Source organism: Glossina fuscipes, unplaced genomic scaffold (genome assembly GCF_014805625.2).
Source record: "Glossina fuscipes isolate IAEA_lab_2018 unplaced genomic scaffold, Yale_Gfus_2 28, whole genome shotgun sequence".
Taxonomy (NCBI): Eukaryota; Metazoa; Arthropoda; class Insecta; order Diptera; family Glossinidae; genus Glossina; species Glossina fuscipes.
Genome location: NW_023998423.1, coordinates 46,235 through 72,100, shown reverse-complemented (window position 1 = coordinate 72,100; position 25,866 = coordinate 46,235). Strand labels below are relative to the sequence as shown.

At 33.8% G+C, this 25,866-nt stretch overlaps 1 protein-coding gene across 3 annotated transcripts; it reads left to right on the top strand.

Annotated features, from left to right (window-relative positions):
* The first annotated feature begins 6,328 nt into the window (after positions 1 to 6,328).
* Positions 6,329 to 18,342, top strand: LOC119636155 (ATP-dependent 6-phosphofructokinase). 3 transcript variants are annotated; one of them, XM_038031339.1, is made up of 10 exons: positions 6,329 to 6,511; positions 6,582 to 6,937; positions 7,018 to 7,182; positions 9,465 to 9,806; positions 9,879 to 10,033; positions 10,157 to 10,265; positions 15,574 to 16,023; positions 16,878 to 17,664; positions 17,732 to 17,954; positions 18,026 to 18,342. In XM_038031339.1, the coding sequence occupies exons 3-10, from the start codon at positions 7,033 to 7,035 to the stop codon at positions 18,162 to 18,164; spliced, it is 2,355 nt and encodes a 784-aa protein (XP_037887267.1). In that variant the 5' UTR covers positions 6,329 to 6,511; positions 6,582 to 6,937; positions 7,018 to 7,032; the 3' UTR covers positions 18,165 to 18,342. The 3 variants fall into 3 exon arrangements, with proteins under 3 accessions (XP_037887267.1, XP_037887266.1, XP_037887268.1); XM_038031338.1 differs by lacking the exon at positions 10,157 to 10,265 and adding an exon at positions 13,561 to 13,669 and having other exon boundaries at positions 6,582 to 7,182; XM_038031340.1 differs by lacking the exon at positions 6,329 to 6,511 and having other exon boundaries at positions 6,535 to 7,182.
* Positions 18,343 to 25,866: the final 7,524 nt, after the last annotated feature.

Genomic DNA, 25,866 nt, shown 5'->3' with positions numbered 1-25,866 from the left:
GCATTCTTCGTTCTCGTCATGCGGAAACCTCAAATCAAACCTCAATACCTTCAGCGTGCATGTGGACATTATCTCCAAATATCTTACCAGCTAAAGTGCTGCAGTCGACATGCCAAACAGGTCGATAAATAATAATTTTACATATTTTGTTTAAGATAAATAAATTAAATTTTGTTTAAGAAATTTAACGATGTGTAAAAATTATCCAAAAGATGTCATAAACGTTTGGATACAAGTTTAAAGAATTTCACGCATTTCTTCAAACGGTATTTCTCTTAACTATAAACGGAAGAAAAGGTACACTTACGTAAAACAACAGTTCATACCGTAAAAACTATATAACTATATATACTTAGATAGCGTTAGTTAATTGCCAGATATATGACAGAATTGAACGAATGAAAAATAGTATTTAACTGTTTGAATGATCAACAAGTTTCAGATAGCTCTTTTTTTTTTTTTTTTTTTTTTTTGTTTGTTTAGAGATGGATTGGACCAGTTAAGTTAATGTTAGATCCATAATCCAGAAACGAAGTTGAGAGCGATTGATGAAAAAAATTTAAGCATAGGTAGACTGATGTGGCAGAGTGTTCGCAATGAGAGGCTCTGTTCCGCTGTCAATCCATAAATCACCGTACTTGGTACTGTACTGTCAAGATCCGGCTAATAATGCCGATAAAAGAAAAAGTGTAGGCGATTCGTGATTGTAATAGAAATACTAAATGTAAAATTAGAATGAAAACTCAGCTGATTTGATAAAGGCAGTCAGTTTCAAATGCCTAAAGTTAACAGCACGAAAAATTTCATATAGATTGTTATACAGGTTAAATATACTGAAAGATTGTCTAAGGATGTCAAACCTCCTGCACTCAAAAATAAGGTGCTCGGCAGACTCAGTAATATTGCAATCCTCACAGATGTCAGAGGAGGAGACTTTGATCATTTTAAAATAAACCTTGTCGTAGGTGTGATTACTCATAAGACGGTGAAGAACTTTAAATTCCCATGTTGTGAATTTTCCTTTAGGTAGAAGCGTGGGTGTCAAAAAAGGGTAAACTTTGTAGAACAGCCGGTCACTTTTTTCTCTAGCTAAAACATGATACTCATCTTTCCATTCTTTTATGATGAGTTTTTTGACTAGCAGAAAAGCTTCGCTGGGGGGGTAGTTTATGGACAAAACTGTACCATCGAACCTAGCTTGACGAGCATGGAAGTCAGCTTTTTCATTGATACTAAAACCGCAGTGACCTGGGATCCAGATGATGTGGCATTTTTCAATACTTGTGTCTCTTAAAAGGTTGTAGATATCGAAGACATACTTATTCAATGGGTCTTTGTTCTTGATTAAAATTAGAGCAGATTTGCTGTCAGAGAAAACTACAAATTTTTTCAGCTTAATTTCAGATGCGTGGATGATTGCTTGTCTGATGGCCAGAAGTTCAATGAAAGTGGATGATAGTTCTTGTAGAACTTTAAATTTTCCTATAAGTAAGTTTGGGTATTCAATAATTGAAAAACTACAGATGTCCGAATTGATAGATCCATCCGTTGCGTATATTTTGAAGTTATTTTCGACGAAGTGGTTAAGTTTTTGCAGACAAGCGATTCGAAGACAAGACCCTGATCGATTTTTTTTTGAGTTGGTGATTGAATTAAGTAAGTTTAATTCAACTACGCATTTATCATGAATAATATTATTCCAGGAGGGTATTGAGTTAACTTTATTGAAGATGTTACTGAATTTTTTGAAGCAGTTAGAGTAACTACTGATGACATGATTGTGTCTGGAAGCGACCTCGTCAAAGAAGGCAGGTTTGAAGATTTTTACCTTGAGAAGTTCTTTTGCAGTTACAAAATAAATTCTCTTGGCAACGGGAAGTTCATAAGAGATGGAACGTAAAATTGATGTTGGTGTTGAGGGGGACAAACCGGTACAACGTCTTAGGATTGAGTGTTGAAAGGTTTGTATTTTTTTTAATGTATACGCAGGAGCGTTACACGATGTAGAGTAGGGATATTCAATTTTGGATCTAACAATAGATTTGTAAACGTTTAATGCTTTCCTAGGTGGGAGTCCGGTGTGAATGTTGGTCAGAAGTTTCATGACATTTGAGCCTGTGTTGCAATTTTCGAGGCTATCCTTGTAATGCTCATGCGTGGTTAAACTTGAGTTGATTATTCTGCCCAAAAATTTAAAAGAGGAAGACGGACTGATTTTTATACCATTGATTGTAATGTAAAAAATTTTTTGGGACCCTTAGCAAAGCGAATGACTTTTGATTTTTCCGGGTTGAAAGTTAGATTTAAGTCTGCACAAAGTTTGTGAAAAAGATTGGCTTTAGTGTCGAGGTTACGGACTGCTTCCATTAATGATTTTCCAGCAGAGATGATGAGGAAATCGTCAGCATATTGAAATAAATGGGTAGAATTGTCCTGTAATTGATGTAAACCGGCTGTGTATAAATTGAAGAGAACTGGCCTGAGACAGCTACCTTGAGGTAAGCCTCCACAAACTTCGACTGTATGTGAATCTAATACGAGAGTTCTCGAGGAAAGAAAGCTGAGAACCCAATGCCTATTTTGTGTCGGGATTTTAAAATCAGATAGAATTTGGTCCAGTTTCGCTAAGTTTACACAGTCGTAAGCTTTATTAATGTCTAAGCAAAGCATGACTACCTGGTTCCCATTTGCTTTTTCATTTGCAATTGTGAAAAGGACTTCATTAAGGCACATACCAGTGGAGATATTTTTTTGGTAAGCAAAGGACCTTGACGGGAGAAGGTGTGAGTGATTCAGGAATTTTGTTAGTCTTTCTTTAATCATTTGGTTGGTAATTTTTAGAAGAACAGGCAAGAGGGATATGGGTCTGAGGTTAGTGAATATTTCAAGATCTTTTCCGGGTTTAGGAATGGGCACTATTTTAATTGTACGCCAAACGGTGGGAAACGAGTTGGTCATCCAGCGCTCATTTATAGCAGATAGCAGGGTTAGAAGGCTTGGCATGGGAAGGACCTTTATCATTTCATATTTGATTCCGTCATGGCCTGCTGCTGTGGACTTCTTTTTCGACTTAAGGACGTGCACGAGTTCATCAAGGGAGAATGGAGAGATGTTTTCCATCCGAGAGTTAAGTAAGGAGGTTTGGAGACCACATGTCGAGGGAACTTGAGCTTTCAGCCATTCAAGGTAGGATTTGTTGTTGAGATCATCCCAAAAGGGGTGCTTGTATTTCTTTTTTGTGGTGCGATGACCATTTAAAAATTTCCAGAATGGCTTTGTATTGCTATTTGAGCATAGCTCTTCGATAACGAGGGCTCGATGGCATCTTTTGGCTTTTCTAATCGATTCTTTTTGTGATAACTTGAACTCTTCAAAATTAGAAATATTGGGGTATTTGGAAAATTTTTGTTTAGCAGCCTGTAATCTACGGAATTGTGAAGTGAGCAGCTCGTTCCACCAAGGTTTTGGTGAGTAGGAATTCGAGATTTGGATGTCGGATTTGGCGTTAATTATTTCTTGTTGAAATGAGCACTGGATAGATTCGACCTGTGGCTCAAGACATACGTGAATAAGATTATTTAGGAGTTTTTTCCTCGAGATAAAGTCATTTATCTTGTACGAGGTAATAGAAGTGGCATTAAAGAGAATAGGAAGGTGGTGGCTGTTTCCCAGGAAAATTTCTTTTTTAACCTCCCGTTTGAATGTGAGATGGGTTGCGTTAGTGAAAGTAAGATCCAACACGCTACCACAATTGTTGGTCGTAGAGTGAAAATAGGTTGGTGAATTATCATTCAGACAATAGAAGTTACTAGCTTTGATGATTTCTTGCAAGGCTTTGCCTTTATTGTTTGACACGGAGTCACCAAAGCAAGGGTGTCTTGCATTGAAATCTCCTGCAATTATGACATTGTGGAAACTATTGAGCATATCACAGAGACGATTAAAGTCATCCCGGAAAGATTTAATGGGGATGTTGGGCTTGAAATAGCAAGCAGCAATGACGATATTAGGTTTTAGACAAGAGGTTTTGATAAAGACTATGTCAGCAGTCGATTTAAATGGGATTTGTTTGAAGGATATGCCTTTTCTGGCAAGGATGGCAACACCTCCATAGCCGTCACTTCTACATTTATAAGCGGAGTTGTAATTTGAGATTTTGAGATCGGAAATTTTTTCATCGGACAGAAAGATTTCACTCAAGATGGCGAAATCAGTTCGGTTGGAATTTATGAAAAAATCAAGAGAATGGGCATTACGCCTGAAGCTTTGTATGTTATACTCTAGGAAGGACGTCATGAGAAATGTTAGAACATGATAGGGCCGACCCAGATGTACCTTGTTTTAAAAGATCAAATTTTGATTTAAGGGAACTTATTTCTGTTTGGATGGTTTTAAGCATGTCTTCTTGAGAAGAGATGGAGAGAATCCTGAAAATCTTTTCCAGAATTATCTCCATTTCAGCGGATTTATGGTAATTGATGAAAGTATGCTTTTCAGGGGGTGGGGTAGGTTTTTTTGGCTCCTGCGACTTGTTACTGTAAGTCGAGGGCGTCTTGAGAGACATTCTATGCAAGGACTTGGGAATACTTGTTTTATTTTTTAAAACTGCATTGAAGTTTTTGTTAATTAAAATATTATTTGTATCAATAGTAGGGTCTCTGATATTGTTAGGAGCATTGCTGTCCTTCATTGCTGGGAAGTTTACGTCATAGTTTTCAAGTAAATTGTATGGGTTGTTAGAGAATTTCTCTTTGTATTCTCTAAAAGATAAGTTCTGGATGGTTAAAATTTGTTTTAAATTTTCCTCTTTCTTTCTTTTTGGACACTCTCGAAATGTTACGTTGTGGTCCAGCGACCCGCAACCTAGACATTTGATTGAGAGGCATGAGTCCGTAGGACAGGCCGGTGACTTGCCACAGTTCAGGCATCTGCTTTCCTTACTTTTGCAGAATTTGGCGATGTGACCAAATCGGCCGCAATTATAGCAGAGCCTGACGGAAGGAATGAAGTAGTCAACTGGAATATTGCAATAGTTGAATTTTATACTCTTGGGAATTAGTATACCCTTGAAACCAATTTTTAGGCTGTTTGTTGGGATGAACATTTCTCTGTCTGCGGGGTCTCTTCTGAGGATTCTTGTAACAGAAATGATTTCAATATCAGAGGTAGCTGAGTTGAGAAAGTACTCTCCCTTAATTGAAGGTGGAATTTTTTTTACGATTCCAAATTTTTCTGTGAAAATTCTAGGGATGTAGGCCTTGCAAGACTTTGGACCAAAATCATTGTTTATTATAAAGTTGTTGGCATCAACCGCAGTGGCAAAACCAAGTTTGGCTTTGCCATTGCTGATGGTTTTGATATTTATCAAACCATCCAATTTGAGATCTTTGATGTGTTCGAAAAAAAATAAATCTGAGTTAAGGCGAAAAGGTTTCTCTAGGTTATTGTTGCATACTTCAATGAATACGTAGCACTCACCGGTCGTGTCGTCACTATAACGATTTGGACTAGTTGGGTCAGAGCTCTTTCCTTTTATGGGACTACGATTATTGTTACTGTTCACAGAGCTGTCTTTATTGGGAGGCTTATTCCTAGAGGGAGCGATCGGGGACTTTAAGAAGGTGATATTGACATCCTCAGTCAAGTCTTTTACAGATGAATTGTTCTTATCAGAGATGATCTTTTTGAGACCTTCGTTCTGGGCTGTGATTTTTCTTTTAAATGAACCCTTGCTATGCGTGATTCGAACAAAATTTTCGAAATCATCATCGTTTGATAACATGTTTGAGAGCCTCACCCCCTTGAGGGGCGGGCGACTTTTAGGTTTCGTGCTAGATTAAAGGCAAGAGAAAAGGATCAACTGACTTACCGAGAAAAGAAGGGATATGGAAATCAGCCGTTTTTGGTGGAACCGACAGAGACAGAGAAGAACAAAGCCTTGTAAGTTAAAGCAGTTTTAAGAATTTGACAGGAAGCGTAAGAAGCATATGCTAATGAGGCGAAGAGTATGATTTTGGTTCTTGCAATTCTATAACAGATAAGATTGAAGACCTTAAACAAATCAAGCTGTCCTAGGTGTCCGTGTTTGACAATTAAAGTTTAATGCATTGAAAGCAATGATTATGAACAAATTGAAATTTCCAGACTCCCCGATTTTGTGTCTTTTTATCATCCATTTAAATTCATCTAAATAAACAAATACGGGCCCTGACGCAAAATGGCCACGTTTGCATTTCCAATTCTGGGGTAAATGAAATTTGAAAATTTTACAGATTTGCAATTTGATTTATAAATTTTGATGATTTGGCAACTCTATTAGCAGCCGAGGGAATAAACATTATTCAATATAATAAAAAGTGAATAAAATGGCTATAATTATGTTTTAATTATAAGATATTGTAATTTATAGCTAAATGCGAAGAAGTTCTTAATTTTGAAATGTGTTCCACTAATAAACTTTCATAAGAAAGTGCAGTGATAAGAATTAAGCGAATTAGTTATTATTAAGACGGTGAGAGAAAGAGAGCAATAAATCAAAAAACGATAGTAGTGAAATAATCTACTTCCAACCAAAATTTCAGGAATAGCGCGCTAATAAATCACGCAAACCATGCTTGCAGAACGGCAATAGTACATAAAAAGTTAAATTAAGGCGCAAAAGGAAGCATTTTTTTAAATGCGCTGCGTCTCTTCGTTCCGTTTTGTGCCGCTTTTAGAAATTGCAGAAGCGCTTGATAAAATCAATGAAGGTCACCTTGAAATGTCAACTCTCTCTAGCTCTCTAGTGTGTTATCTTCGTTACGCACCGACACTAATTTTTTTTTCATCATCAACATTCACCCATTCGATATCACGGCGGTCAATTGTGCGGATTTAACAAAAAAAATTGAATTTAATATTAATTTCGATAATTTGAAAAAAAGGCATTTATAAAAGTGTACGTAAGAATAGGGAGATATCTTTTATAAACGTAATAAGGAGTCGCCAAATTAAACATTTCACAAAACTCTGATTTAGACTCAAATTCTTAAGATGGAGGGGGTAAAATTTAAGCAACGCTTCATTGAACGCGGTTCTCACAAGGACAAAGGTCTAGCCATTTTCACAAGCGGTGGGGACTCTCAAGGAATGAATGCTGCCGTTAGAGCTTGTGTTCGAATGGCCATATATTTAGGTTGTAAAGTAAGTGAATTAATCTTCATGCGGATTTATTTATGTTACATTGGACTTGACCTGAATAATCTTCTAATTTGTTTTATATATAATTTTTGCTCCTTCAAATTGATTCTTAGATAATTCTTTTTTATTGTAGTTGTGAATAATTCGGCTTTATATGCTTTTCTGTGCACTTGATATACATACATTTTGGTATATTTGTATACATTTCAACAAACGTATATCTCTATATGCACTAGGAATTCGACTTTATTTACACACTGGTTTGTTTACACTCTTAAATATTAATTATTCTGCTCTCTTGTTTTTACTGGTTAACAATCATTTTGTTCATTTCTGTTTCATAAGAACTATTAAAGATAAGAAATAATTTCCGCGTCGTCTCCTTCTTAAGATCTTGGTAAACTTCATGAAAAATCTCTTTTCCAATCATTGTTCATCGCAAATTAAATTTACAATTATTAAGAAAATCTCCAGTAAAAAAATTTGGTTCTAAGACTGATCAGTAAATTCAACTAGATTAGATTAAATTGATCTAGTTCGAAAAATTGAAACTCGAAAATATTTGAATAGTATCAACCTTGGATTTTCTCCTAAAACTAATTTGAACGGGTAAGAAAATTGTATTCGGCTAGACTTCTATACTTCATATTGTTGGGTAGGGTTCGCCAACTTTTTTCTGCTTGCGGAAGAAAGTGGAAATTTATATGGTGCGTGTTCATTGCAGTTCATGAGTAATAAGCAAAAATGCGGTAAGGAATGTCTGCTCACGCTATGTTGCATTGTAGGGCGGATTGGGCTCTTGTCCCATGGGTGGTTTAGGTCATTTTCAAAGTTTTTTTCAAATTCGCTGTCTTCATTTTTGCGAACGGGATAATGTTAGCCACCTATGCTATACAGGTGGGCAGATGTTTGGTTGCATTTCGCATGTATATATACTATATAAGGTTTTTAAACATTGTTTCTGGCCATTGTAAAGGTTTAGACAAAAAACTAAAACCTATATGAGATTTTTGAAGATTGGTTTTGGCTATTGAAAAGGTTTAGACAAAAGGATGAAATATTGTTATGATATAATATGGGGTTGGCGTCGACAATTTTTTCAATTTTTCTACGCCTAGTATAACATCCATAGAATACATGTTGAAGTTTTGAGAATTTTATCTCTTACATCTTGTTAGTAGTAAGCAAAAACGAGATTTGTTTTTTCGTTTCAGAAAAGCAAGACGCTCTTAGTTTACGTGCTACTGTGACTTGCCTGATTTGGCCTATTTTCAGTAAGGCTCTAATATTTCTGCCAAATTTAAACAGAGAGCTCCGTTTGGCGGCCAATATAATGTTTACAGCAGACATTACGCGGACGGACAAACCGATACGCTTACTAATATGTATATGTTATAGGGTTCTTGAAGCTTCCTTATGGATATTCCAAATCAGTGTAAAAACATGTGCCTTCTCATTTTTTAAGATTTTCGCTCAATTAATATTGAAATAAATTAATCTATTTGCAACAAATGTTAGTCTATTACCGCATTATATTGTGCGTCATGCTTGAGTTATGAATAATATTTGTGTACTCTACCTTATTTATGTATGGAATTTTCTCAGGATATTTATTATATAGATTCGATCCTTTTTCCCTTTAATTAGCTATACCTTTCCTGTGATGATAAGTCGTCTTGAAATTGTAATGGGAAATAAGGCCTTTTATCCAAAGCTGATAATTTGATTTCACTTAGCAAGAAAAAATCGTGCTCTCATTACCCGTTAAAAGCACTTCAATGTACTCAAATGAAGTAATGAATAAGCATATATATTCTCAATAATTTGTATAGAAATTCCAACCATCTGAGAATATGTCTGAATACGTTTGTTTACAATTATGCGATTGGCATATCATAAGTTATATATAATATATTTTACTTATTTGAAAAAAAAAGTCACGTCTTCATTAAATTATTTTAATTACATTTAATCCGTAAATATTCATACATTGATATGTTTTCGCCTTTTGTTTGCTTACTTGAAGAGTAGGATTGCCGTTTTGCTCTTGGTTTTTGGGTGACGAAGGATTATCGGTGACACCGTGCTACTGCAATTTTACCGTTAAGCGTTCGCTACGTGTTTTCTGCGATTCGAATTTTTTCAGGAATGAATTCAACTCTTCTTGTACCAGTGAATATTGCAGCATAGTTCACGTCATAGTAATGTCTTTCCAAAGTCCTTCGCTGTCATAGTATTTATTTGATTTCTTTAAATCATCATTTTAAAAATCTCCCTTTTTTCAGGTCTTTTTTATACGTGAAGGTTATCAGGGTATGGTTGATGGCGGAAAAAATATCGAGGAAGCTAATTGGTCATCAGTTTCATCTATAATCCATCGCGGTGGAACTGTAATTGGTTCAGCAAGATGTTCTGAGTTTCGGGAGCGTTCTGGTCGTTTAAGAGCTGCTAATAATCTGATAGAAAATGGTATTACAAATCTGGTCATAATTGGAGGTGATGGCTCGCTGACTGGTGCCAATCTGTTCCGTCAAGAGTGGCCCTCGCTTTTAAATGAACTGGAAGCCACGGGAAGTATTACTCCCGAGCAGAAGGAAAAAAATAGCAGCTTGCATATAGTTGGCATGGTATTATGTTTGATTTTTCTTGAGATGAAATTAATTAATAATCACCACGTTCGGTTTATTAACTTTTTTTAGGTCGGTTCAATTGATAACGATTTCTGTGGTACTGACATGACTATTGGCACCGATTCTGCTTTACATCGTATCATAGAAGCAATTGATGCGATCGTTAGTACTGCTTACTCGCACCAACGTACATTCATTATGGAAGTAATGGGGCGTCATTGCGGGTAAGTTTTTTTCTTTAACTTCAAATTAATTTAAGTAAGCTATAAGTAAACGCGTTATACTTTAAATTATATATAAGTATACAAAAAATTTCTTATAAGTTACTTATAGTAATATTCCAATAGTTATTTATCCGTAGTTACTGGTATTGTATCTGAGGCTGATTATGTCTTTTTACCAGAATCGCCACCACCACAAGATTGGCCAGACAGGCTATGTGAAAAATTACTACAGGCAAGCATTAATTTTCTTAAAATTCACTTCTTTCCCATTTTGTTTCTCATCGTTATGTACTGCTAGAGGTACTTCTCGAAGAAAGAAAAAAATTTCATTTAAAGAGCGAAAGTTACATTAATAGTTTTATTAGGATCACAACTATATTTTTAATTTAATAGATGAGGTCTCTTCAATTGCTCAAGATAATTCGTGTTATATATGTTTTCAAAATCCATGCATATATCATCCTATTTTCTGATCTTATGTATCCTCAAAATAGACCACTGCAACGATATTATTTGGCCTTGCCTTAATAACATAACCCTAATAAAAAAGCAAGCATTCAATTGAATGCCAAGATCTTAAAGAAATCATAAAACAATTATATAAAATCGTATCAAAAACTTTAGTTATAACAAAATGCTTAAATGTACTTAAATAAATTTTTATATATAAATGTATATGAAGACTGTGTAATAAATCTATATTCCATACCCTTAAACTATGAAATAGATGTAAAGATTGGAGATTGTAAAAAATGGTTAAGTTTTTGCAAGTTATATCATTTAATGATTAGATTTGTTCTTTTGATACGGGGAATCGGGGGTACGGGAATACGTATAATGAGAAATATCACTCTTAAGTGTATTCGTAGCAAAATTTATTATTGTTTTTATCCAATTAGCAAAACTTTGATTAAAAATTGCAGAGATCAAAAATACTGTGAGCATCGCACTACGTTTGCAAATACTTTTCTTGGCCAAAAGTATTAAAAATTAACGTAACATTGCTTTTGGATGTGTAGTTTATTTTTATTTTTATTATTACATTTGTCAAAAAAAAGAAAAAGTTTAGTTATAAATTACATTTCCTATCAAACTTTACTTCAACTTAGATTCAATTCATTATCAAAAATTGCTGAATTTTGTACACAGAAGTTTTCTGGAAAAAAACAACAAAACTACACTCTCCAAACTAATTTCTGTTTTAGGCCATAAGTTTAACAATTTTAAACACAATTTTATAACATGGAAAAACTTAAAAAATGAAATTTCCTCCAAAATTTAAAAAGTTTCTGGACAAAGGGATTATATTTTTTAAAGCATTCAAGTTTTATACATTTTGTATTATAAAATTTATGTATCACGTTTTTTCCCCATGTTAACTTCATTTTTGACACGCGTTCTTCTCTGCTAAGTCAAACAATGGAAATAAGCACTCTACAATAATGAACGCAATGTTGGTTGCAAATACATCAGGCAATTTCAACTCGTCGACTTCGACGGTCGTATGACGTTAAATAGTAGTTTGGAGATATTGCCAATAATAAAAACAGAAGTAGTGAATGTCAAGACATTGACTTTCGACCAAAGAAATTGATATTTGGGACCATAGTGCACTGTATTGGATATCTAATGCCACTGGGATCCGTTCCTGGGTTTCTTCAGAGTATTGATTACCTGCAGAGTGCCTAAAGTGAAACATTATTGAAGATAAGTAGCCGTGAAGAATTTTCGTGTTCCAAAAGAAAAGATTAGTGCTCTTTTTGTAGACGTACCCTTTCTCGGAGACTTATTTAGGAGAAAAATTAACCTATTATTATCATTTATTCTTTTATTTATTTTTATTGTTTAATCCCGACTTTAGCGGCAAAGAAGAATATTTTCATTTTACTTTTAGAGGAATGCCCATTTGTAACTCCGAGAGTCAACGTATAGAATAAAGTAATCAAAGTAATTGTTTGTTTGCATATTTTTAAACTGGGAGCTTTAAGGCGGTGAAAAAGGATTTTCCCATGTTAATTTTTAATTAATACTTTACAAAGGGTTTTAAAATTTTTTTTGCTATTTTCTTTGCAGCACAAAATCTTTAATGAAAAGGATTCAATTTTCATTATGATTTACTCTGACGTATGAAATCGGGGTTCTGAAATAAATCATTTTTGATACAATAGCTTAGAAGATTTTATCATTTTCTGTTGTGAACACTTACTAATGAAAGAATTCCTTTTGAATGTATGGATTTAGGAGTCAATCAAGCGATTTGACATTAAAATTTAAAAAAAATCAGGAAGTGGAATTCATCTATTTTGCCGAGTAAAGCGTTCATATGCGATTATATATAAATGTTTGTGCATACGTATACTAATCTTTTATACCCGTCACCGTTTACCCTAAAAAATGACAAAAAAGTAACAGTACAAGTATTATCATGCCCTATAATATGCAGATTTCTTTTATTTTCAAAAGAAATCATTTTGTCGTAGAGGTCTGTGGGCGTTATATGCATGCCCTTTGAAAAGTTTAGTTCAATTCCAAATTCCTTTGCAAATTTTTAGACAAAAACAACTTTTTATATCTTCTGTAAAGCAGAGATGTTCTCAGTTTACGTGGTGCTGTGGGCTACAGACATTTATCATTTTCAATATCAACCTGCGTGCAAGAACTTCCAATATTCGAAGTCTATAGTTTTATTTTTGTCTCCAAGGAAATGTTTTTAACAGACATTGGACCGACGGACGTGCTTTAATTGATTAAAAATTTAATGCTAATCGTGAATATTGAATATTAAGAATATATATGCTTTGTGTGGCATCTGATGTTTCCTTCTAGGCATGGCAAACGTTTTGACAAAATGAAAATACCCCTCATCCTTTAATAATGGGTATTAAAAAACGAATTAAGATGAGTGTACAATGAAAAATCGATCCACAAGTTCATACAACATATACAAACTGAAATTGAAATTAGGAATAAAAATCAATTTCCCAACTATGCATCGCTACTTGATAACAAGAATGCACGTTTATTACAAACTGGATCAACAATGCTATCATCAGTAGATACGTCAGATATGTTCCGTACAACTGTCGGATTTGATTCAAACGAAATTATTAAGACCTAAGTTAGTTGCTTGCTTTTATTAGGCCTGTTGCTAGTATTTTTTTTCTTTTTTTTTTTTGTTTCCCAAGTCGCTTATATAATTCTTGATGTACAAGTTTTGGTAAGACACTGTCAACAAAATTAGAATTAAAAAATTTTTTTTTTTGGGTTCGTGTTAGAACAAAAAATTTATGTAAAAAAAGTGTATTTTTAAGCTCTCGCGAATTAAATCAGCTGCTATTAGTTGAAATTCACTTTCGACTGTTTCTGTATGCATAAGTTTCTATACAACACTGTGAGAATTAGAATTTAAAAGAAATTGTTTTGCCATTCGTGTTGACCCTACATCCTTACCTGCGTCCCTTTTATTATGTTGGCCTGAGAAGTGAAGGGCCGTTTCTGTATTTGTAAATGTTTGTCTTATATTTCAGTTATTTGGCTGTTGTAGCTGGATTGTGTTGTGAAGCTGATTACATTTTTGTACCCGAATATCCTCCAAAAAACGATTGGCCAGAACAACTTTGCCAAAAATTAATCCAGGCAAGAAATTAAACTAAAAAAGAAATTCAATCGTATCTGTATTGTGTATTCTGACTAAATGTTTTCTTGATTAACTGTAACTTTTTAACAATAATAATAGTTTTTCATCTGTACCAAGATCATCAATTATTGTTTGCTGGTGTCATCCTGTTTCATTTCTTTTTTTTTTCTTTGCTATAGTGAATGATTGTAGAGTACTATCATTATTATCATGCTATTATTTGATATTAATTAGGATTTTTTCTACGTTACTCCCGTAGATTTGAATGTAAATTTTGCAAGTTTTTCTTTGCTTCTTATGGTCTTTTCCCTAAGTTTAGATTTAGCAAATTTTTTGTTGGGAAATTTTCGAATCAATTCATTTAAGTGACCCTGTTTACGCTTTTGCAAAATATTCATCAAAATATTCATTTCACTCATTGTTTATATCATAGAGCATTCATTAATTTATTTATTAATTAAGTAAACTAATATAATATTTAAGTTAAGATTTTTATTCGTTTGACTTGTATATAATAAACGGGATTGATACCTTTTCAAATCATTTTTTCTCATATGCTTTGTATAGAGCTCCATTGTTGATTTTTGAAATGAATAGTTGAGGTTTACTTAGGGAAGCTAACAAAATAATATTTGAGAAGGTTATTATTATCAATTGTGTGGGCAATCGACTTAAAAAGATCTATTGTAATCGCCGGTGCCACTACCACTTTTAGCAGAAGCCTTAAAAGCTTTTGAATTTGTCCTTAGTATCAGATCTACTCAAAAATGATTCTTGATAAAGGTACACTAACATAGACAGTTTTCGTCGACTTTTATCAGAACAAAAGAGCAGTTAAAAATTTAAAGGTAAAACCTTAGGCATAAGCTTCGCAGCAAGTGCTCATAGTAAGCAGGTGATCTTTTCTAGAAAAAGGAGGAAATTGCAAACAAAAAATTGCTTTCATGTAATGAATTCGTTTCCACTTATTCTAGATACTTCAAAACATCTGTTTACCTAATAAAATATTTTTTTTCAAAAAATATTTTCAAAGATTCCTTTAAATCTTTACGTTGTATTCGGAAGAATTTATTATGAAAATGTACTTGAAGTTCTGACATCTACCTAAGAGTTACTGCTCATATAGAAGAAAATTATATAAAATTGCGACCGAATACTTCATATTCAACACTCTTTGCTACTTATCGATAATATGCGTGCTTTACTTACTTTTTTATTACTGCATATATTGCGTTTTATAAGTAAAGAGCATAAAAACAAACCTTTTTTTTTTTGAAAACAGAGGAGTATGAGGTTATGTCGTGTTACGGCCATTCCCTTTGACCGATTTGGCTCAGTTTCAATACGAACCTGAGTAAAAGATCTTTCAGTGTTTGTACTAAATTTGAAGACGATCTGAATTCTCGAGTTGCATTCTTCCGATCCGGAGAATACAAAGACGGACAGACGTACAGATAGACATGTTTAAATAGGTTTAGAATCTGATGCCGATCAAGAATATATGTACTTTATGCAGTATCTGAGGCTTCCTTCTTCGGCTTTTGGTAGAAAAATTAAAACATTGGAAATTTCACTGTAAAATATGAAATAAAATGATTCGTATGCCTTAATACGTTAAACATATTAGATAGGAACTTTTGTACTTTTCTTACGTTGTAGTAACGAAAAAATGGAACAGTAAAATAACTTGGTTGCTGTTTTACCTTAAAATCTAAATTAATTGAATCATCTTTTAATTCATTTACATATTGTTAATATCTGGGTTTTTCATTCTATTTTGTATTATTTCTCAATTTAAAGCATTGGCTTATGTAATTAGCGTTGAAGTAATTGCATCCTTAAAATAAACGAAGATTTTTTTCCATCTTTTTCACTTCTACGAAATCGGTCATCACGTCTCTAGGAACGTAATGCAGGTCAACGTTTAAACATCATAATTATTGCTGAAGGAGCGATTGACCGTGACGGTAGTTCCATAACGGCTGATATGGTTAAAAAAGTTGTTTGGGACAAATTAAAACAGGATACACGTATTACTGTCTTGGGTCATGTGCAAAGAGGCGGTAATCCTAGTGCTTTTGATCGCGTCCTAGGTTGTCGTATGGGGGCCGAAGCTGTTTTAGCGTTAATGGAAGCAAAGGCGGATTCGGTTCCGGTTGTGGTGTCTCTAGATGGCAATCAAGCTGTTCGAGTACCTTTAATGGAATGCGTTGAACGCACAAAAGCTGTAGAAAATGCTATGAATAATAAGGATTGGGATTTAGCGGTAAAATTGCGCGGACGTTCATTTGAGCGCAATTTGCAAACCTATAAAATGTTGACTCGTTTGAAACCACCAGAGCGCACAAATCCAGTAAGTTTTGGATAATTTTATTATCAAATTGGTAAACATTTAGAGGTTTTATAGTTTCTTCAGTGCGTACGGTACGTTGGCGAATGTTATAACAGTACTCAAAAATTTTAAGTGAGGATCGGATATTGTTATATAGATAATCCGTAAGGTGAAGAAAAAGCTCTTTTATAATCATCCAGTCCCTCAGGTTTCCAGCTTAAATTCTTGTCGCCTTGCTCGGTTCGGAGCAACATACTGTACTTGGCGTTATAAAGCATTGGCCATACACCTGCTATCTGATCCTGAATTCATGTAAGATGTGATGGGACATTCCACTCATCCTTCTATAGAACCTGCATAAACTGGTATTTAAACTAGTTTTCTTATGGCACCTGATCGGATTATGATCCACGTAGAAGCCGTTAACCGAGAGTAGATCGGTGTCCAGAATTTCAATAGATGTGCTATACCGGGGGATTTATAAATCTTTCCCGTTGCCGTTACGCTGCTCTGTCAAGCTTCTCGGTTGAACCTCAAATTCAATCGAAAATTCTTCTGGTTTTACTATCCATACCATGCAAAACAGGTGGTTTCGTTTGTCTTGATATTAATCACGCTGTTCAGATACTAATCTTCTTATCAAGCTTTGCGATACATTCGTAATAAGTTATAACGACGTACACATATATCATAACTGGTGTGTAATTTAGGAAATACGGTTGATACAGGAAGGTTGTCTGTCTTTGAGAATAAATTGTTTGTGTATTTACGAAATGTACATACGTCAAAAGACAAGTGAGACAACCTAGCGACGATAGCAACTAAAAGATTTGACCTTAAGTTTATATGCGATTTCTTTCTTGTTTTAATTAAAGGACGAAAGCAGATGTTTAGCTGTTATGCATGTCGGTGCTCCAGCTTGCGGTATGAACGCGGCTGTTCGCAGTTTTGTACGTAATTGTATTTATCGTGGCGATAAAGTGTACGGCATACATGACGGAGTTGAGGGTTTGATAGCGGGCAACTTCAAGGAGATGGGGTGGTCGGATGTAACTGGATGGGTTTGTCAAGGTGGTGCTTTCTTAGGTACCAAACGCACTCTGCCTGAATGTAAATTTCGTGATATAGCTGCTCGTTTGAAAGAGTTCAAAATTGAAGGTCTGCTGATTATCGGCGGTTTTGAAGCTTATCATGCTTGCGGTCAAATTGCCGATCAACGATGCACTTATCCAGAATTTTGTATACCTTTGGCCGTAATACCTTCGACCATATCGAATAATGTGCCTGGCACCGAATTTTCCCTGGGTTGTGATACTGGTCTAAATGAAATCACGGAAATTTGCGATCGAATACGTCAATCTGCCCAGGGCACCAAGCGAAGAGTGTTCGTTATTGAGACTATGGGTGGGTATTGTGGATACTTGGCCACAATGGCTGGCTTAGCGGGTGGTGCCGATGCTGCTTACATTTTTGAAGAAAAGTTTTCGATTAAAGATTTACAGCAGGATGTCTATCACATGGCTTCCAAAATGGCTGAGGGCGTTCAGAGGGGTTTAATATTACGAAATGAAAAAGCTTCGGACAACTATAATACCGATTTTATCCATCGATTATTCTCTGAGGAGGGCAAAGGTTTATTTTCGTGTCGTATGAACGTGTTGGGTAAGCTTATGACGAAAAGTTTACGTAAACACGGGAGAAACAATTGAAATATATGTGAATTTTCTAGGTCATATGCAACAGGGCGGCTCTCCAACGCCTTTCGATCGTAATATGGGCACTAAAATGGCGGCCAAATGTGTTGAATGGTTTACTGAACAATTTAAAAATAGCTTACAACCAGATGGCAGTATACACTGTACCGATAAGGAATCCGCTTGTCTATTGGGAATAATCAAACGTCAGTATAAATTTACACCTTTAGCTGATTTAATAGCTGAAACTAATTTCGAGTAAGATTTAGTGTTTTTATAATTTTAAAAAGTCTCCTAATTAAAAAAACACTTACCCCTTTAAATAAAAGACACCGCATATCAAAAAGTCAATGGTGGTTAAAATTGCGTCCTCTGTTAAGGATATTGGCTAAACACGATTCCGCCTACGAGGAAGAGGGCTTATATATTACTGTCGATGAAGAGTGCTCTACCGATTCGTTGGCATAAAATTGCGATCGCTGACTCCCAGCTGACAAGAAGCTGTTTAATATTTTTTGAATTTTCTTATTCATCTACAATTCATTTCAATTGCTTTATTAAAAAGGTTTCATTTAATTTAGCTTTTAATTATCAAGAGTATGTGCGTTAAACAGTGAAACAAAAGAGAATAAAACTTCTTAAGATATTGGGCTTGATTTTATTTATCTATTTTTTTTTTCTTTATTTATTTTTTAGTTCATGCTATTTGGTATCTGGTTCATTGTTTGTTACACAGATTTTTTGTTATTGTTCTTTATTTTTAACCACTATCTTGCCCTTTGCATCATCTTTTCCTGATTTTCTTGCATTATATTTGTCAAAATAACTATTTCTGCTGCGATGTAAATGAGAAGAATACTATAAGCAACAACCACCTATAAATTAAATATATTTACTAGTTGTCTACATTACTGAACGGTTTATCTAACTATATACATACACATATATATGACTAAAGGCTTATACCAAAGATTTTTATTGTTTATGTATTTATAAAGAAGTGTTTATGTATAAAAAATACAAAAACTTTGTAAAAATAGCGATGCGTTAATAACAGTAACACTATTTGTTCTGGTGTTTGTTCTCTTGTTCTTAAGAGAATAAATATGGATAGTTGGCGTTCCGTGTACTGGCAAAGAGGCAAAAGTAGATGATGTAAAAAGTAAGCAGGCTGTCAGTCTTCAACATGTGCTATGTGTAGAGTTTATGTTTGGCGATGCCCTGAGCAACATGGCACCAAACAGATGGCACCTTACTGATTCCATCATATGCACAGCAAAACTTTCTGACTATGAACATTCCGCTTCGGTGTCGATGTAGATGGCTCCCCTGGCCTAATCCATGACTTTTTGAACTTGGGATTGCTGTAGTAGATCCACTTTTCGTCGCCAGTTGCATGTAAAGACAGAATTGATTCATCAACTGCTAAGCTATTTGAACGTTCTTGGAGACTTAACCGGATTTCCGTCTAATAAGTCTTTCAATTGATTGTCTTGGACCTTTTTTTTCTTCCAGACCGTTCTTTGTCAAAATCAGCACTTTTAGACAATTGTGATGTGACGGAGTAGTATCATCATAAGTTTCTAAAAGAGTTCGATGGGTCTCGGCAGCAGAGTTCCTCAAATAAAACAAAAATGTAAGGAATGATGAAAATACGATGTTGCATGTTCCATGATTACCGTCGCCGTACGCTGAATAACTCAGTAATTTTAAACGGAAAACTGTTATTTTGGGTAGAGAAAGATCAAAATCATCGAATTTAACCATTGTGTATGTTGGTACTTCGGATTACTTTATCCTTTTTACTAGTAGTTGTCGCTAATCAAAATGCTTGAAAGCAAGTTGCAAGCACTCGACTGGGAAGTATCAGTTCAGGCGGGTTATTCACCAAATTCTCTTTCGGTTAGTACTTGTCCAATGCCAAGGATGTCAGTCATCCCAAATATAAATTTTGATTCATTTCTTCACTGAACAAATGGGGGAAGATAAGCTGTGGAAAGCAAATCAGCAATTCCAAGCAGAGTTGAATCAGTTTTCAAAAATAACATATTTCTGTATAGATGAATCCAAAAATTATTTATACGAAGATCGCCATATAACTCTACAAAGAAAACTAGCGATGAAATAGTTATGAGGCGACATCTCAAAAATTTAATATCACCAGACAGAAAGGTAAAGCATAGAAAGGAAAATATGCAACTGCAATGCGACGGACCCCACGTTGAGTGCAACCTTTATGTAACATGAATGTAAAGATGGGTCATCGATTGGTCAAGTACTTGCTGAGCAGCACTTCACTTTTTAGGAAAATGTAATGTAGTTAGTTACTTAGAAGATGCACGAATTCATTAATTGTTCATCTTTCAAGTGAGTTAACGAGTTGTGTGACTTGGTGGCAAACAATATGTTGTTTATCTCTTTAAAGGGTTCGATGCCACGTTAACTGCTTGTCCATTTCGCTTAAGTCATTTTTCCTGAAAGTTAGTCAAATGACGTGACTGAAGATCAAATTTAGAACCATTTAGTATACAGGAGAGTAAGGAGAGCGTAGAGGATGCCTTGAACACAGAGTTCATGTTTTTAATGCAGAATTCACGTTTTTAACATAGTTGTCCCGTTTTTAACATAGTAACCAGCATCAATTGCGTTTAACATATGATTTCAACGACTGCTTTTCTTCTTCTTTACTTCTGCGACTAGCTTGACGAAAACTGAACGTGGTTACAGACATGTGAGTATGTATTAGAAATAATTAAAAATCTATTCCTAGGGTTCTTTAATGTTTATAGAGATTATTGTAGAAGAGAGAGAGAAAGAGAAAGGATACTTTTGCTACTAAATAAATTATTATGCATACTGTCATATGTATTACAAGGGTGTAAGGTTTTCAGTGAAGTCTCGCTTGATTAACTCTAGCCTATGTTTTTCTATATATTTCATGTTATTTTATATCCACCGCCGAAGCATGAGGGGTATATTCATTTTGTTAAAACGTTTCCAACGCTCACAAGGAAGGATCAAACACTCCACAAAATATATATATTTTTGATCAGTTTTTTTTTGCTCGTTACGAACTATAAACAATAACAGATAAATGTAGAAAATTTTGAACGCATATTCTATGGACTATGCTGTAGTACTTGTCTAAATCTTGAAAAAATTGACCACGTATACCCAATATTGTGGTGTATTAAAATATAATTTTTTTCAATACCTTTATAAGGCAGAGAAACAAGCTTCAAAATACCCATAAAGTATATAAATTCTTAGCCAGCTTCAAATTTGAAAACCGCCTTAACGTGTCCGTCTGCCCACTTGTCCGTATGCACTACAGTGTATAGTATTTGTGACAAACATTCTCCCGTTAGCGAAAATGAAGATGTCGCCCAAAAATTTGTAAAAGAATTTGGAATTGACTTAAACTTTTCAAAGGACACGTCTAAAACGCTCACATGCCTCTACGACAAAAACTTTTATTTTGAAAATAGAAGTAATCAACTTCGCTCGCACCACATCACAGAGCGCGAGAATTTTGTTTTTTTATTTTTTTTTTTGTCTTTTTTTGGGTAAACGGTGGTGGGTACAAAAGATTCGGTTTCGACCGAATTTAATTTTCTTGTTTTTTTTTTTTTTATAATTTGATAGTGTGGGCATTGGAAACATTTTCATTTAAGTAAAGATCATCTTACGCTCACATATAATTCGAATATAATTCCCTGTATTCAATCATTGATTTGATGATTGTATTAAAGAAATTTGATTTCTTTAGACATGTGAAAATAAGCAACAATTTACATTTGTTTCTTTTTAATATCGTTCGTTTTTAAGGCGTTTGACTCCAAATTTTATGAATTTTCATTAGTAACATTTTTTCGTTGTTATTAAATATATTTAGGCTGATGCTGAAATTACAATTTGGTAAACACAATTTGAGAAACTTTTTATGGCTGCTTGGTGGATGATTGTTTGATTTTGTGTAAAATAGATTAGATAACTACCTTAACCTGCCATATAAAATTTTAAATAAATTAGTTCATTTGCAGTTTTTTTAAGATTCACAAAAACTAGGTTAGTAAAGAATAGATCCCGTAAGGAAAAGCATTAGAAGTTCGAACTGTCTGACTTAATAAAGACACTTTGCTCGTATAAGTTACGCATTGAAAATGTAAAAGGGGTTGAATAAGGTCGTGAAATCTTTTTTCGATTTTCAAAGGAAATTTTCTTAAATTTTAAACGAGCTTTTATTAAGCCAAACACGTACTATTTTGGGTAACAGACTTCTGTCATTTTGTTTATGGCATTGTGGATAGAACATTTGCTATCTTTGGGCGAAAAATTTGTACAGAGATCTTTTGAAATCGCCTTTACAATTATGAACAAGTTAACCTAGTTATGCAGAGAGCGATATAACTAGTTGGCTGAAGCAAGGTCTGAGCTATAAGGCAGACACAGTAGCACTTCCCGGGCAAATTTTTCCTCACATTCGAACAAACAAGGAAGGCAATGCCTTTTCTATTGATCAATTTTGAATGTTTTATTTTAATTTATTTAAAAAAGGTGAGCTACCTCAAGAGTGTTTTGTATGTACGCCTTGCAATTAGAAGTGTTCGAAATTAATACACCATTTGTGTGGTGCAGCTTTCCAGATTAAATGCAAAAACGACAAATTTCTTGGAAACTGAAAGTTAAAACTTTAAACACTTAATCTCGTATCTATGAATTTCGAGTTCATCAGTTGTTGTTTTTATTGAAACTATTGCTGAAATTGTAACCGCAATTTCGAAATATCTTTCTCTAGTGAAAATCGAACAACTTTTTAGACTTCATTAAAGATTAATGAGCAGATTTTTCTTCAAAAAAATAAAAAATTCAATGTAAGCCATAAAAATAAGGTCAGTTGGTCTTATAATTTTGAGTCAGATCTTAGGAATATTTTTCATTTCTCTTTCTAGGGGCAAAGTTGTGAGCTATAATGATGAGGACAAAATGATATTGCTGGGCGGGAGTAGGAATTTTTTTCTGAAGCATTCTTATAAATATTTTTTAATGCAGTCATGGTAAACCGAATATTTACATATCGCTACATTTTTATATCTAACAACATTTCTGATAACAAAAGATAAACATTAGTTTTATGGATGTATTTAACACCCTGAAGTATTTTAGAAAAACCCGCCTTTTATTATTTCTTTCGATTTAGAATCGTTTTTTGAATGGATTGAAGCCTGTCTGTCTGCCCCTTCGTCTGAGTTATGAACACACATTTTTGCGTGCAACTTTCAGGTAAAATATTTTGGGATTTTTCGACTAAATTCCTTTGAAGTCCATTAAAAGTGGTTCTGACTTGACCAATTCACCACCATCTTCTTTTGAGAATTCATGATATAAAAACTTTGTAATTTGCAAAGTTTCTCTGCAAAAATCAGGTGGAAGGAACCGTTTTTACCAAAAAGTAAATCGCACTTGGTAAAAAGGCTTTAGTGTTCATATTTCACAGTGGGGATTAGTCCATAGTAGTAATCTAACATAGAAATTAATTTTACCTAACTTTGACCATGTAATTCTTTATTTTGGGTTTCATCGCTTACAAGGATTCTAATGATATATAAGTGTTTATCGTAAAAATTGCCCATTCTCGGTGCTTTTTTGAGAATTCGTTATAAGTTTTCAAAAATGTTCTCTATACTTCTGCGAAAGCGTTTAAGATATTTCCAAAAATTTTATGTTACCTTTTATGTATTTTAAAATTTTCCAAAAAAGATAAATTTTTAAAATTTAAAAATAAATAGTAAATTAATTTTAAATTTAAATACAATTATTTTTTTTTTGAATTTTTTTCTTTAATAAAACCTTCTAAAAAAATGTGTTTTTTTATTTAAATTAAAATATAAGAATGCATTACTACTGCCTTTGCTGTTTAGTTAAATTTTATTAAAAACTACTTTAAAAAAAAATGTATAGAAGCAACTAAAACAATTCACAAATAAAATGTTTTACTGTTTTTTCATCGTTTGTCATCATAAAAAGTAATTTGATTTATTTGTTTGCATTTATTGCAAAACGTAAGTTATGGGTAAAATTGAAAAGAAAACAACAAAAAAAAAGAAACAGAAAAACAAAAGAAAAGCTAACTAAGAAAGTTACATTCATTTTGAGGCGAATATCTAACACTCATCATGTGTAGTAAATGTACGCCTATGGTAGGCGTACCACTACCGCTGTCCATGGCTCTCAGATCAAGTTCTGAACCAATAACTGCTACATGGTTGGAAATTATTGATATCTATCGCATGAATTTATTCGTTTGCTTTGGAGCTTTTTTAATTTTTCTGGCAATTGTTGGTGTATTTGCAAGCGATCGAATTAATATGTCAACAACCGTCCACCCGTTATGATCTAAAACCATATGTATAAGAGTTCAAAAAAATAAACAAACCAATGAACAGATCAATTTAAAATTTTTAACTAATTAAATTTGTGTCATGTAATTTTCGGTCTCGTAGGGCTCCAAGTGGAATGCTTAAATTAATATAAATATACCCCTCCTTGATGAATATAAAAAAGTATTGTTGTTCCATTGAGGTAAATGAGTTTCTCTATACACCTAGTGGTTCAACTTTCAATATTAAAATAATTGAAAAACTCTCCCCCATCCTCCTTTATAAAAAAAAAAACAATTTTTGACTTTTAAATTATTGAGCTGATGATACCTTAAACCGAATTCCAACGATATTGATATTTAACAAATGAATTTATGCTGTGAAGATAAAAATTACTCGCATGTGTGTAAAAATGTGTTAGCAAGTACCTGCCAAAATAATAAACAAGTTCCATTAGCTGGAACGACCGGCTATGCTTTGCGGTAGAGAGACCATTGAAATATAAAAATTTGTAAGAGAAGAGAGGAAAGGCCGAAACTTGGCCAAAAAAGAAGTCAAAGTCAATGGCCAAAGTTATAACAAAAAGGCTTTAAAGAAGAAGAAAAAACGAAAAAAAAAGCAAAACAAAACAATCAAACGTATTAACAAACTTGAACTTGTTGGCCCTCGACGTGAGTTGAAATGCAAGTATTTTTCTCTGTATTATCTCTTCTCGCACGAATGAAATGATTAACTACTTAAGGAATTGCGTTCCGTATTCATTCTTATCATTTGAATAAATAAATGGAAGATTCATTTATTAAAATTGATTTAATGATGATAAAAAGGTCAATGAAGAACAAAAAACAGTAAACAGAAATATTTATATCTTTCCCTAATATTAAGGTCAGCCGTACCCAAAGTACTGTCTAGCAATAGTCTGCATACACAAGAAGTCTACTCAAACATTAGCTTAGGTTTATTAATCATAAAATCATCACGGGACAGGGAAAGGTATAATGAATTTGATATCGTGAAATAATTTTAAGGTTATGTTTCGAGCACGAAATGTAAGTCGAATTTATTAAAAGAATAATCAATATATTGATACACATTTTTCACACGTCTCCTTGCATTTGTTAAGGTAATTAAAGAGTCTTTGGAAAATAAAATTGGCTCACATAAAAAGTCTTCTTTTCCGAATTCCGAAATCTTCAATCAATTTCATTTAAGTTCGAACTGAAGTTTTTAATAATATTCTCTCTTCATGATTAAATGCTAAAAATGCTTTTATACGAGAATAAAAGGAAATACGCTAACTAATGTAGTCCAAACTTTCAACAAAATTAATTTTTTTGTCTAGCATATTATAATGTTTCACTTGTCTAAAATTTTATAATTAATGACTTGTAGAACGAGTCTATATTAAGATTGTCCGGATGTGTGCAACATCCTAAAAGACTTGGGATAGACCCCCAAAATCAATTTCTGAATTGATTTAAGCTTCTCTGTCCGTCAGTCCATCTTTCCGTCTTATCTTCTTGTGTTCAACACAACGCAATTTCTGAGATGTTTCGATGAAATTTGGCACACCGACGTGTTCTGGTCAAAGAACACGTACTGAAAGTGGTTTGGATATTTGCATGAGGGAGGATTCAAATCCAGTTCATGTTTTTCGTTTTGACTCAGAGTGCCCAAATACCATTTCTCAGCGAAAGTTACAAATTTTTTTCGCACAATAATATTTCCGAAACATTTCTTTATGTGTAGCGGGGTTCGTAGAAAAAGTTTCTTTTTAATCTATTCTCAAC

What these genes read in the sequence shown, in the direction of transcription:
- LOC119636155 (XM_038031339.1), top strand. Translation starts at nt 7,033, where the DNA reads ATGGAGGGGGTAAAATTTAAGCAACGCTTCATTGAACGCGGTTCTCAC. An exon ending in GCTTGCATATAGTTGGCATG is followed by an intron (nt 9,807 to 9,878) that starts GTATTATGTTTG and finishes AACTTTTTTTAG; the next exon opens with GTCGGTTCAATTGATAACGA. An exon ending in CACCAGAGCGCACAAATCCA is followed by an intron (nt 16,024 to 16,877) that starts GTAAGTTTTGGA and finishes TTTTAATTAAAG; the next exon opens with GACGAAAGCAGATGTTTAGC.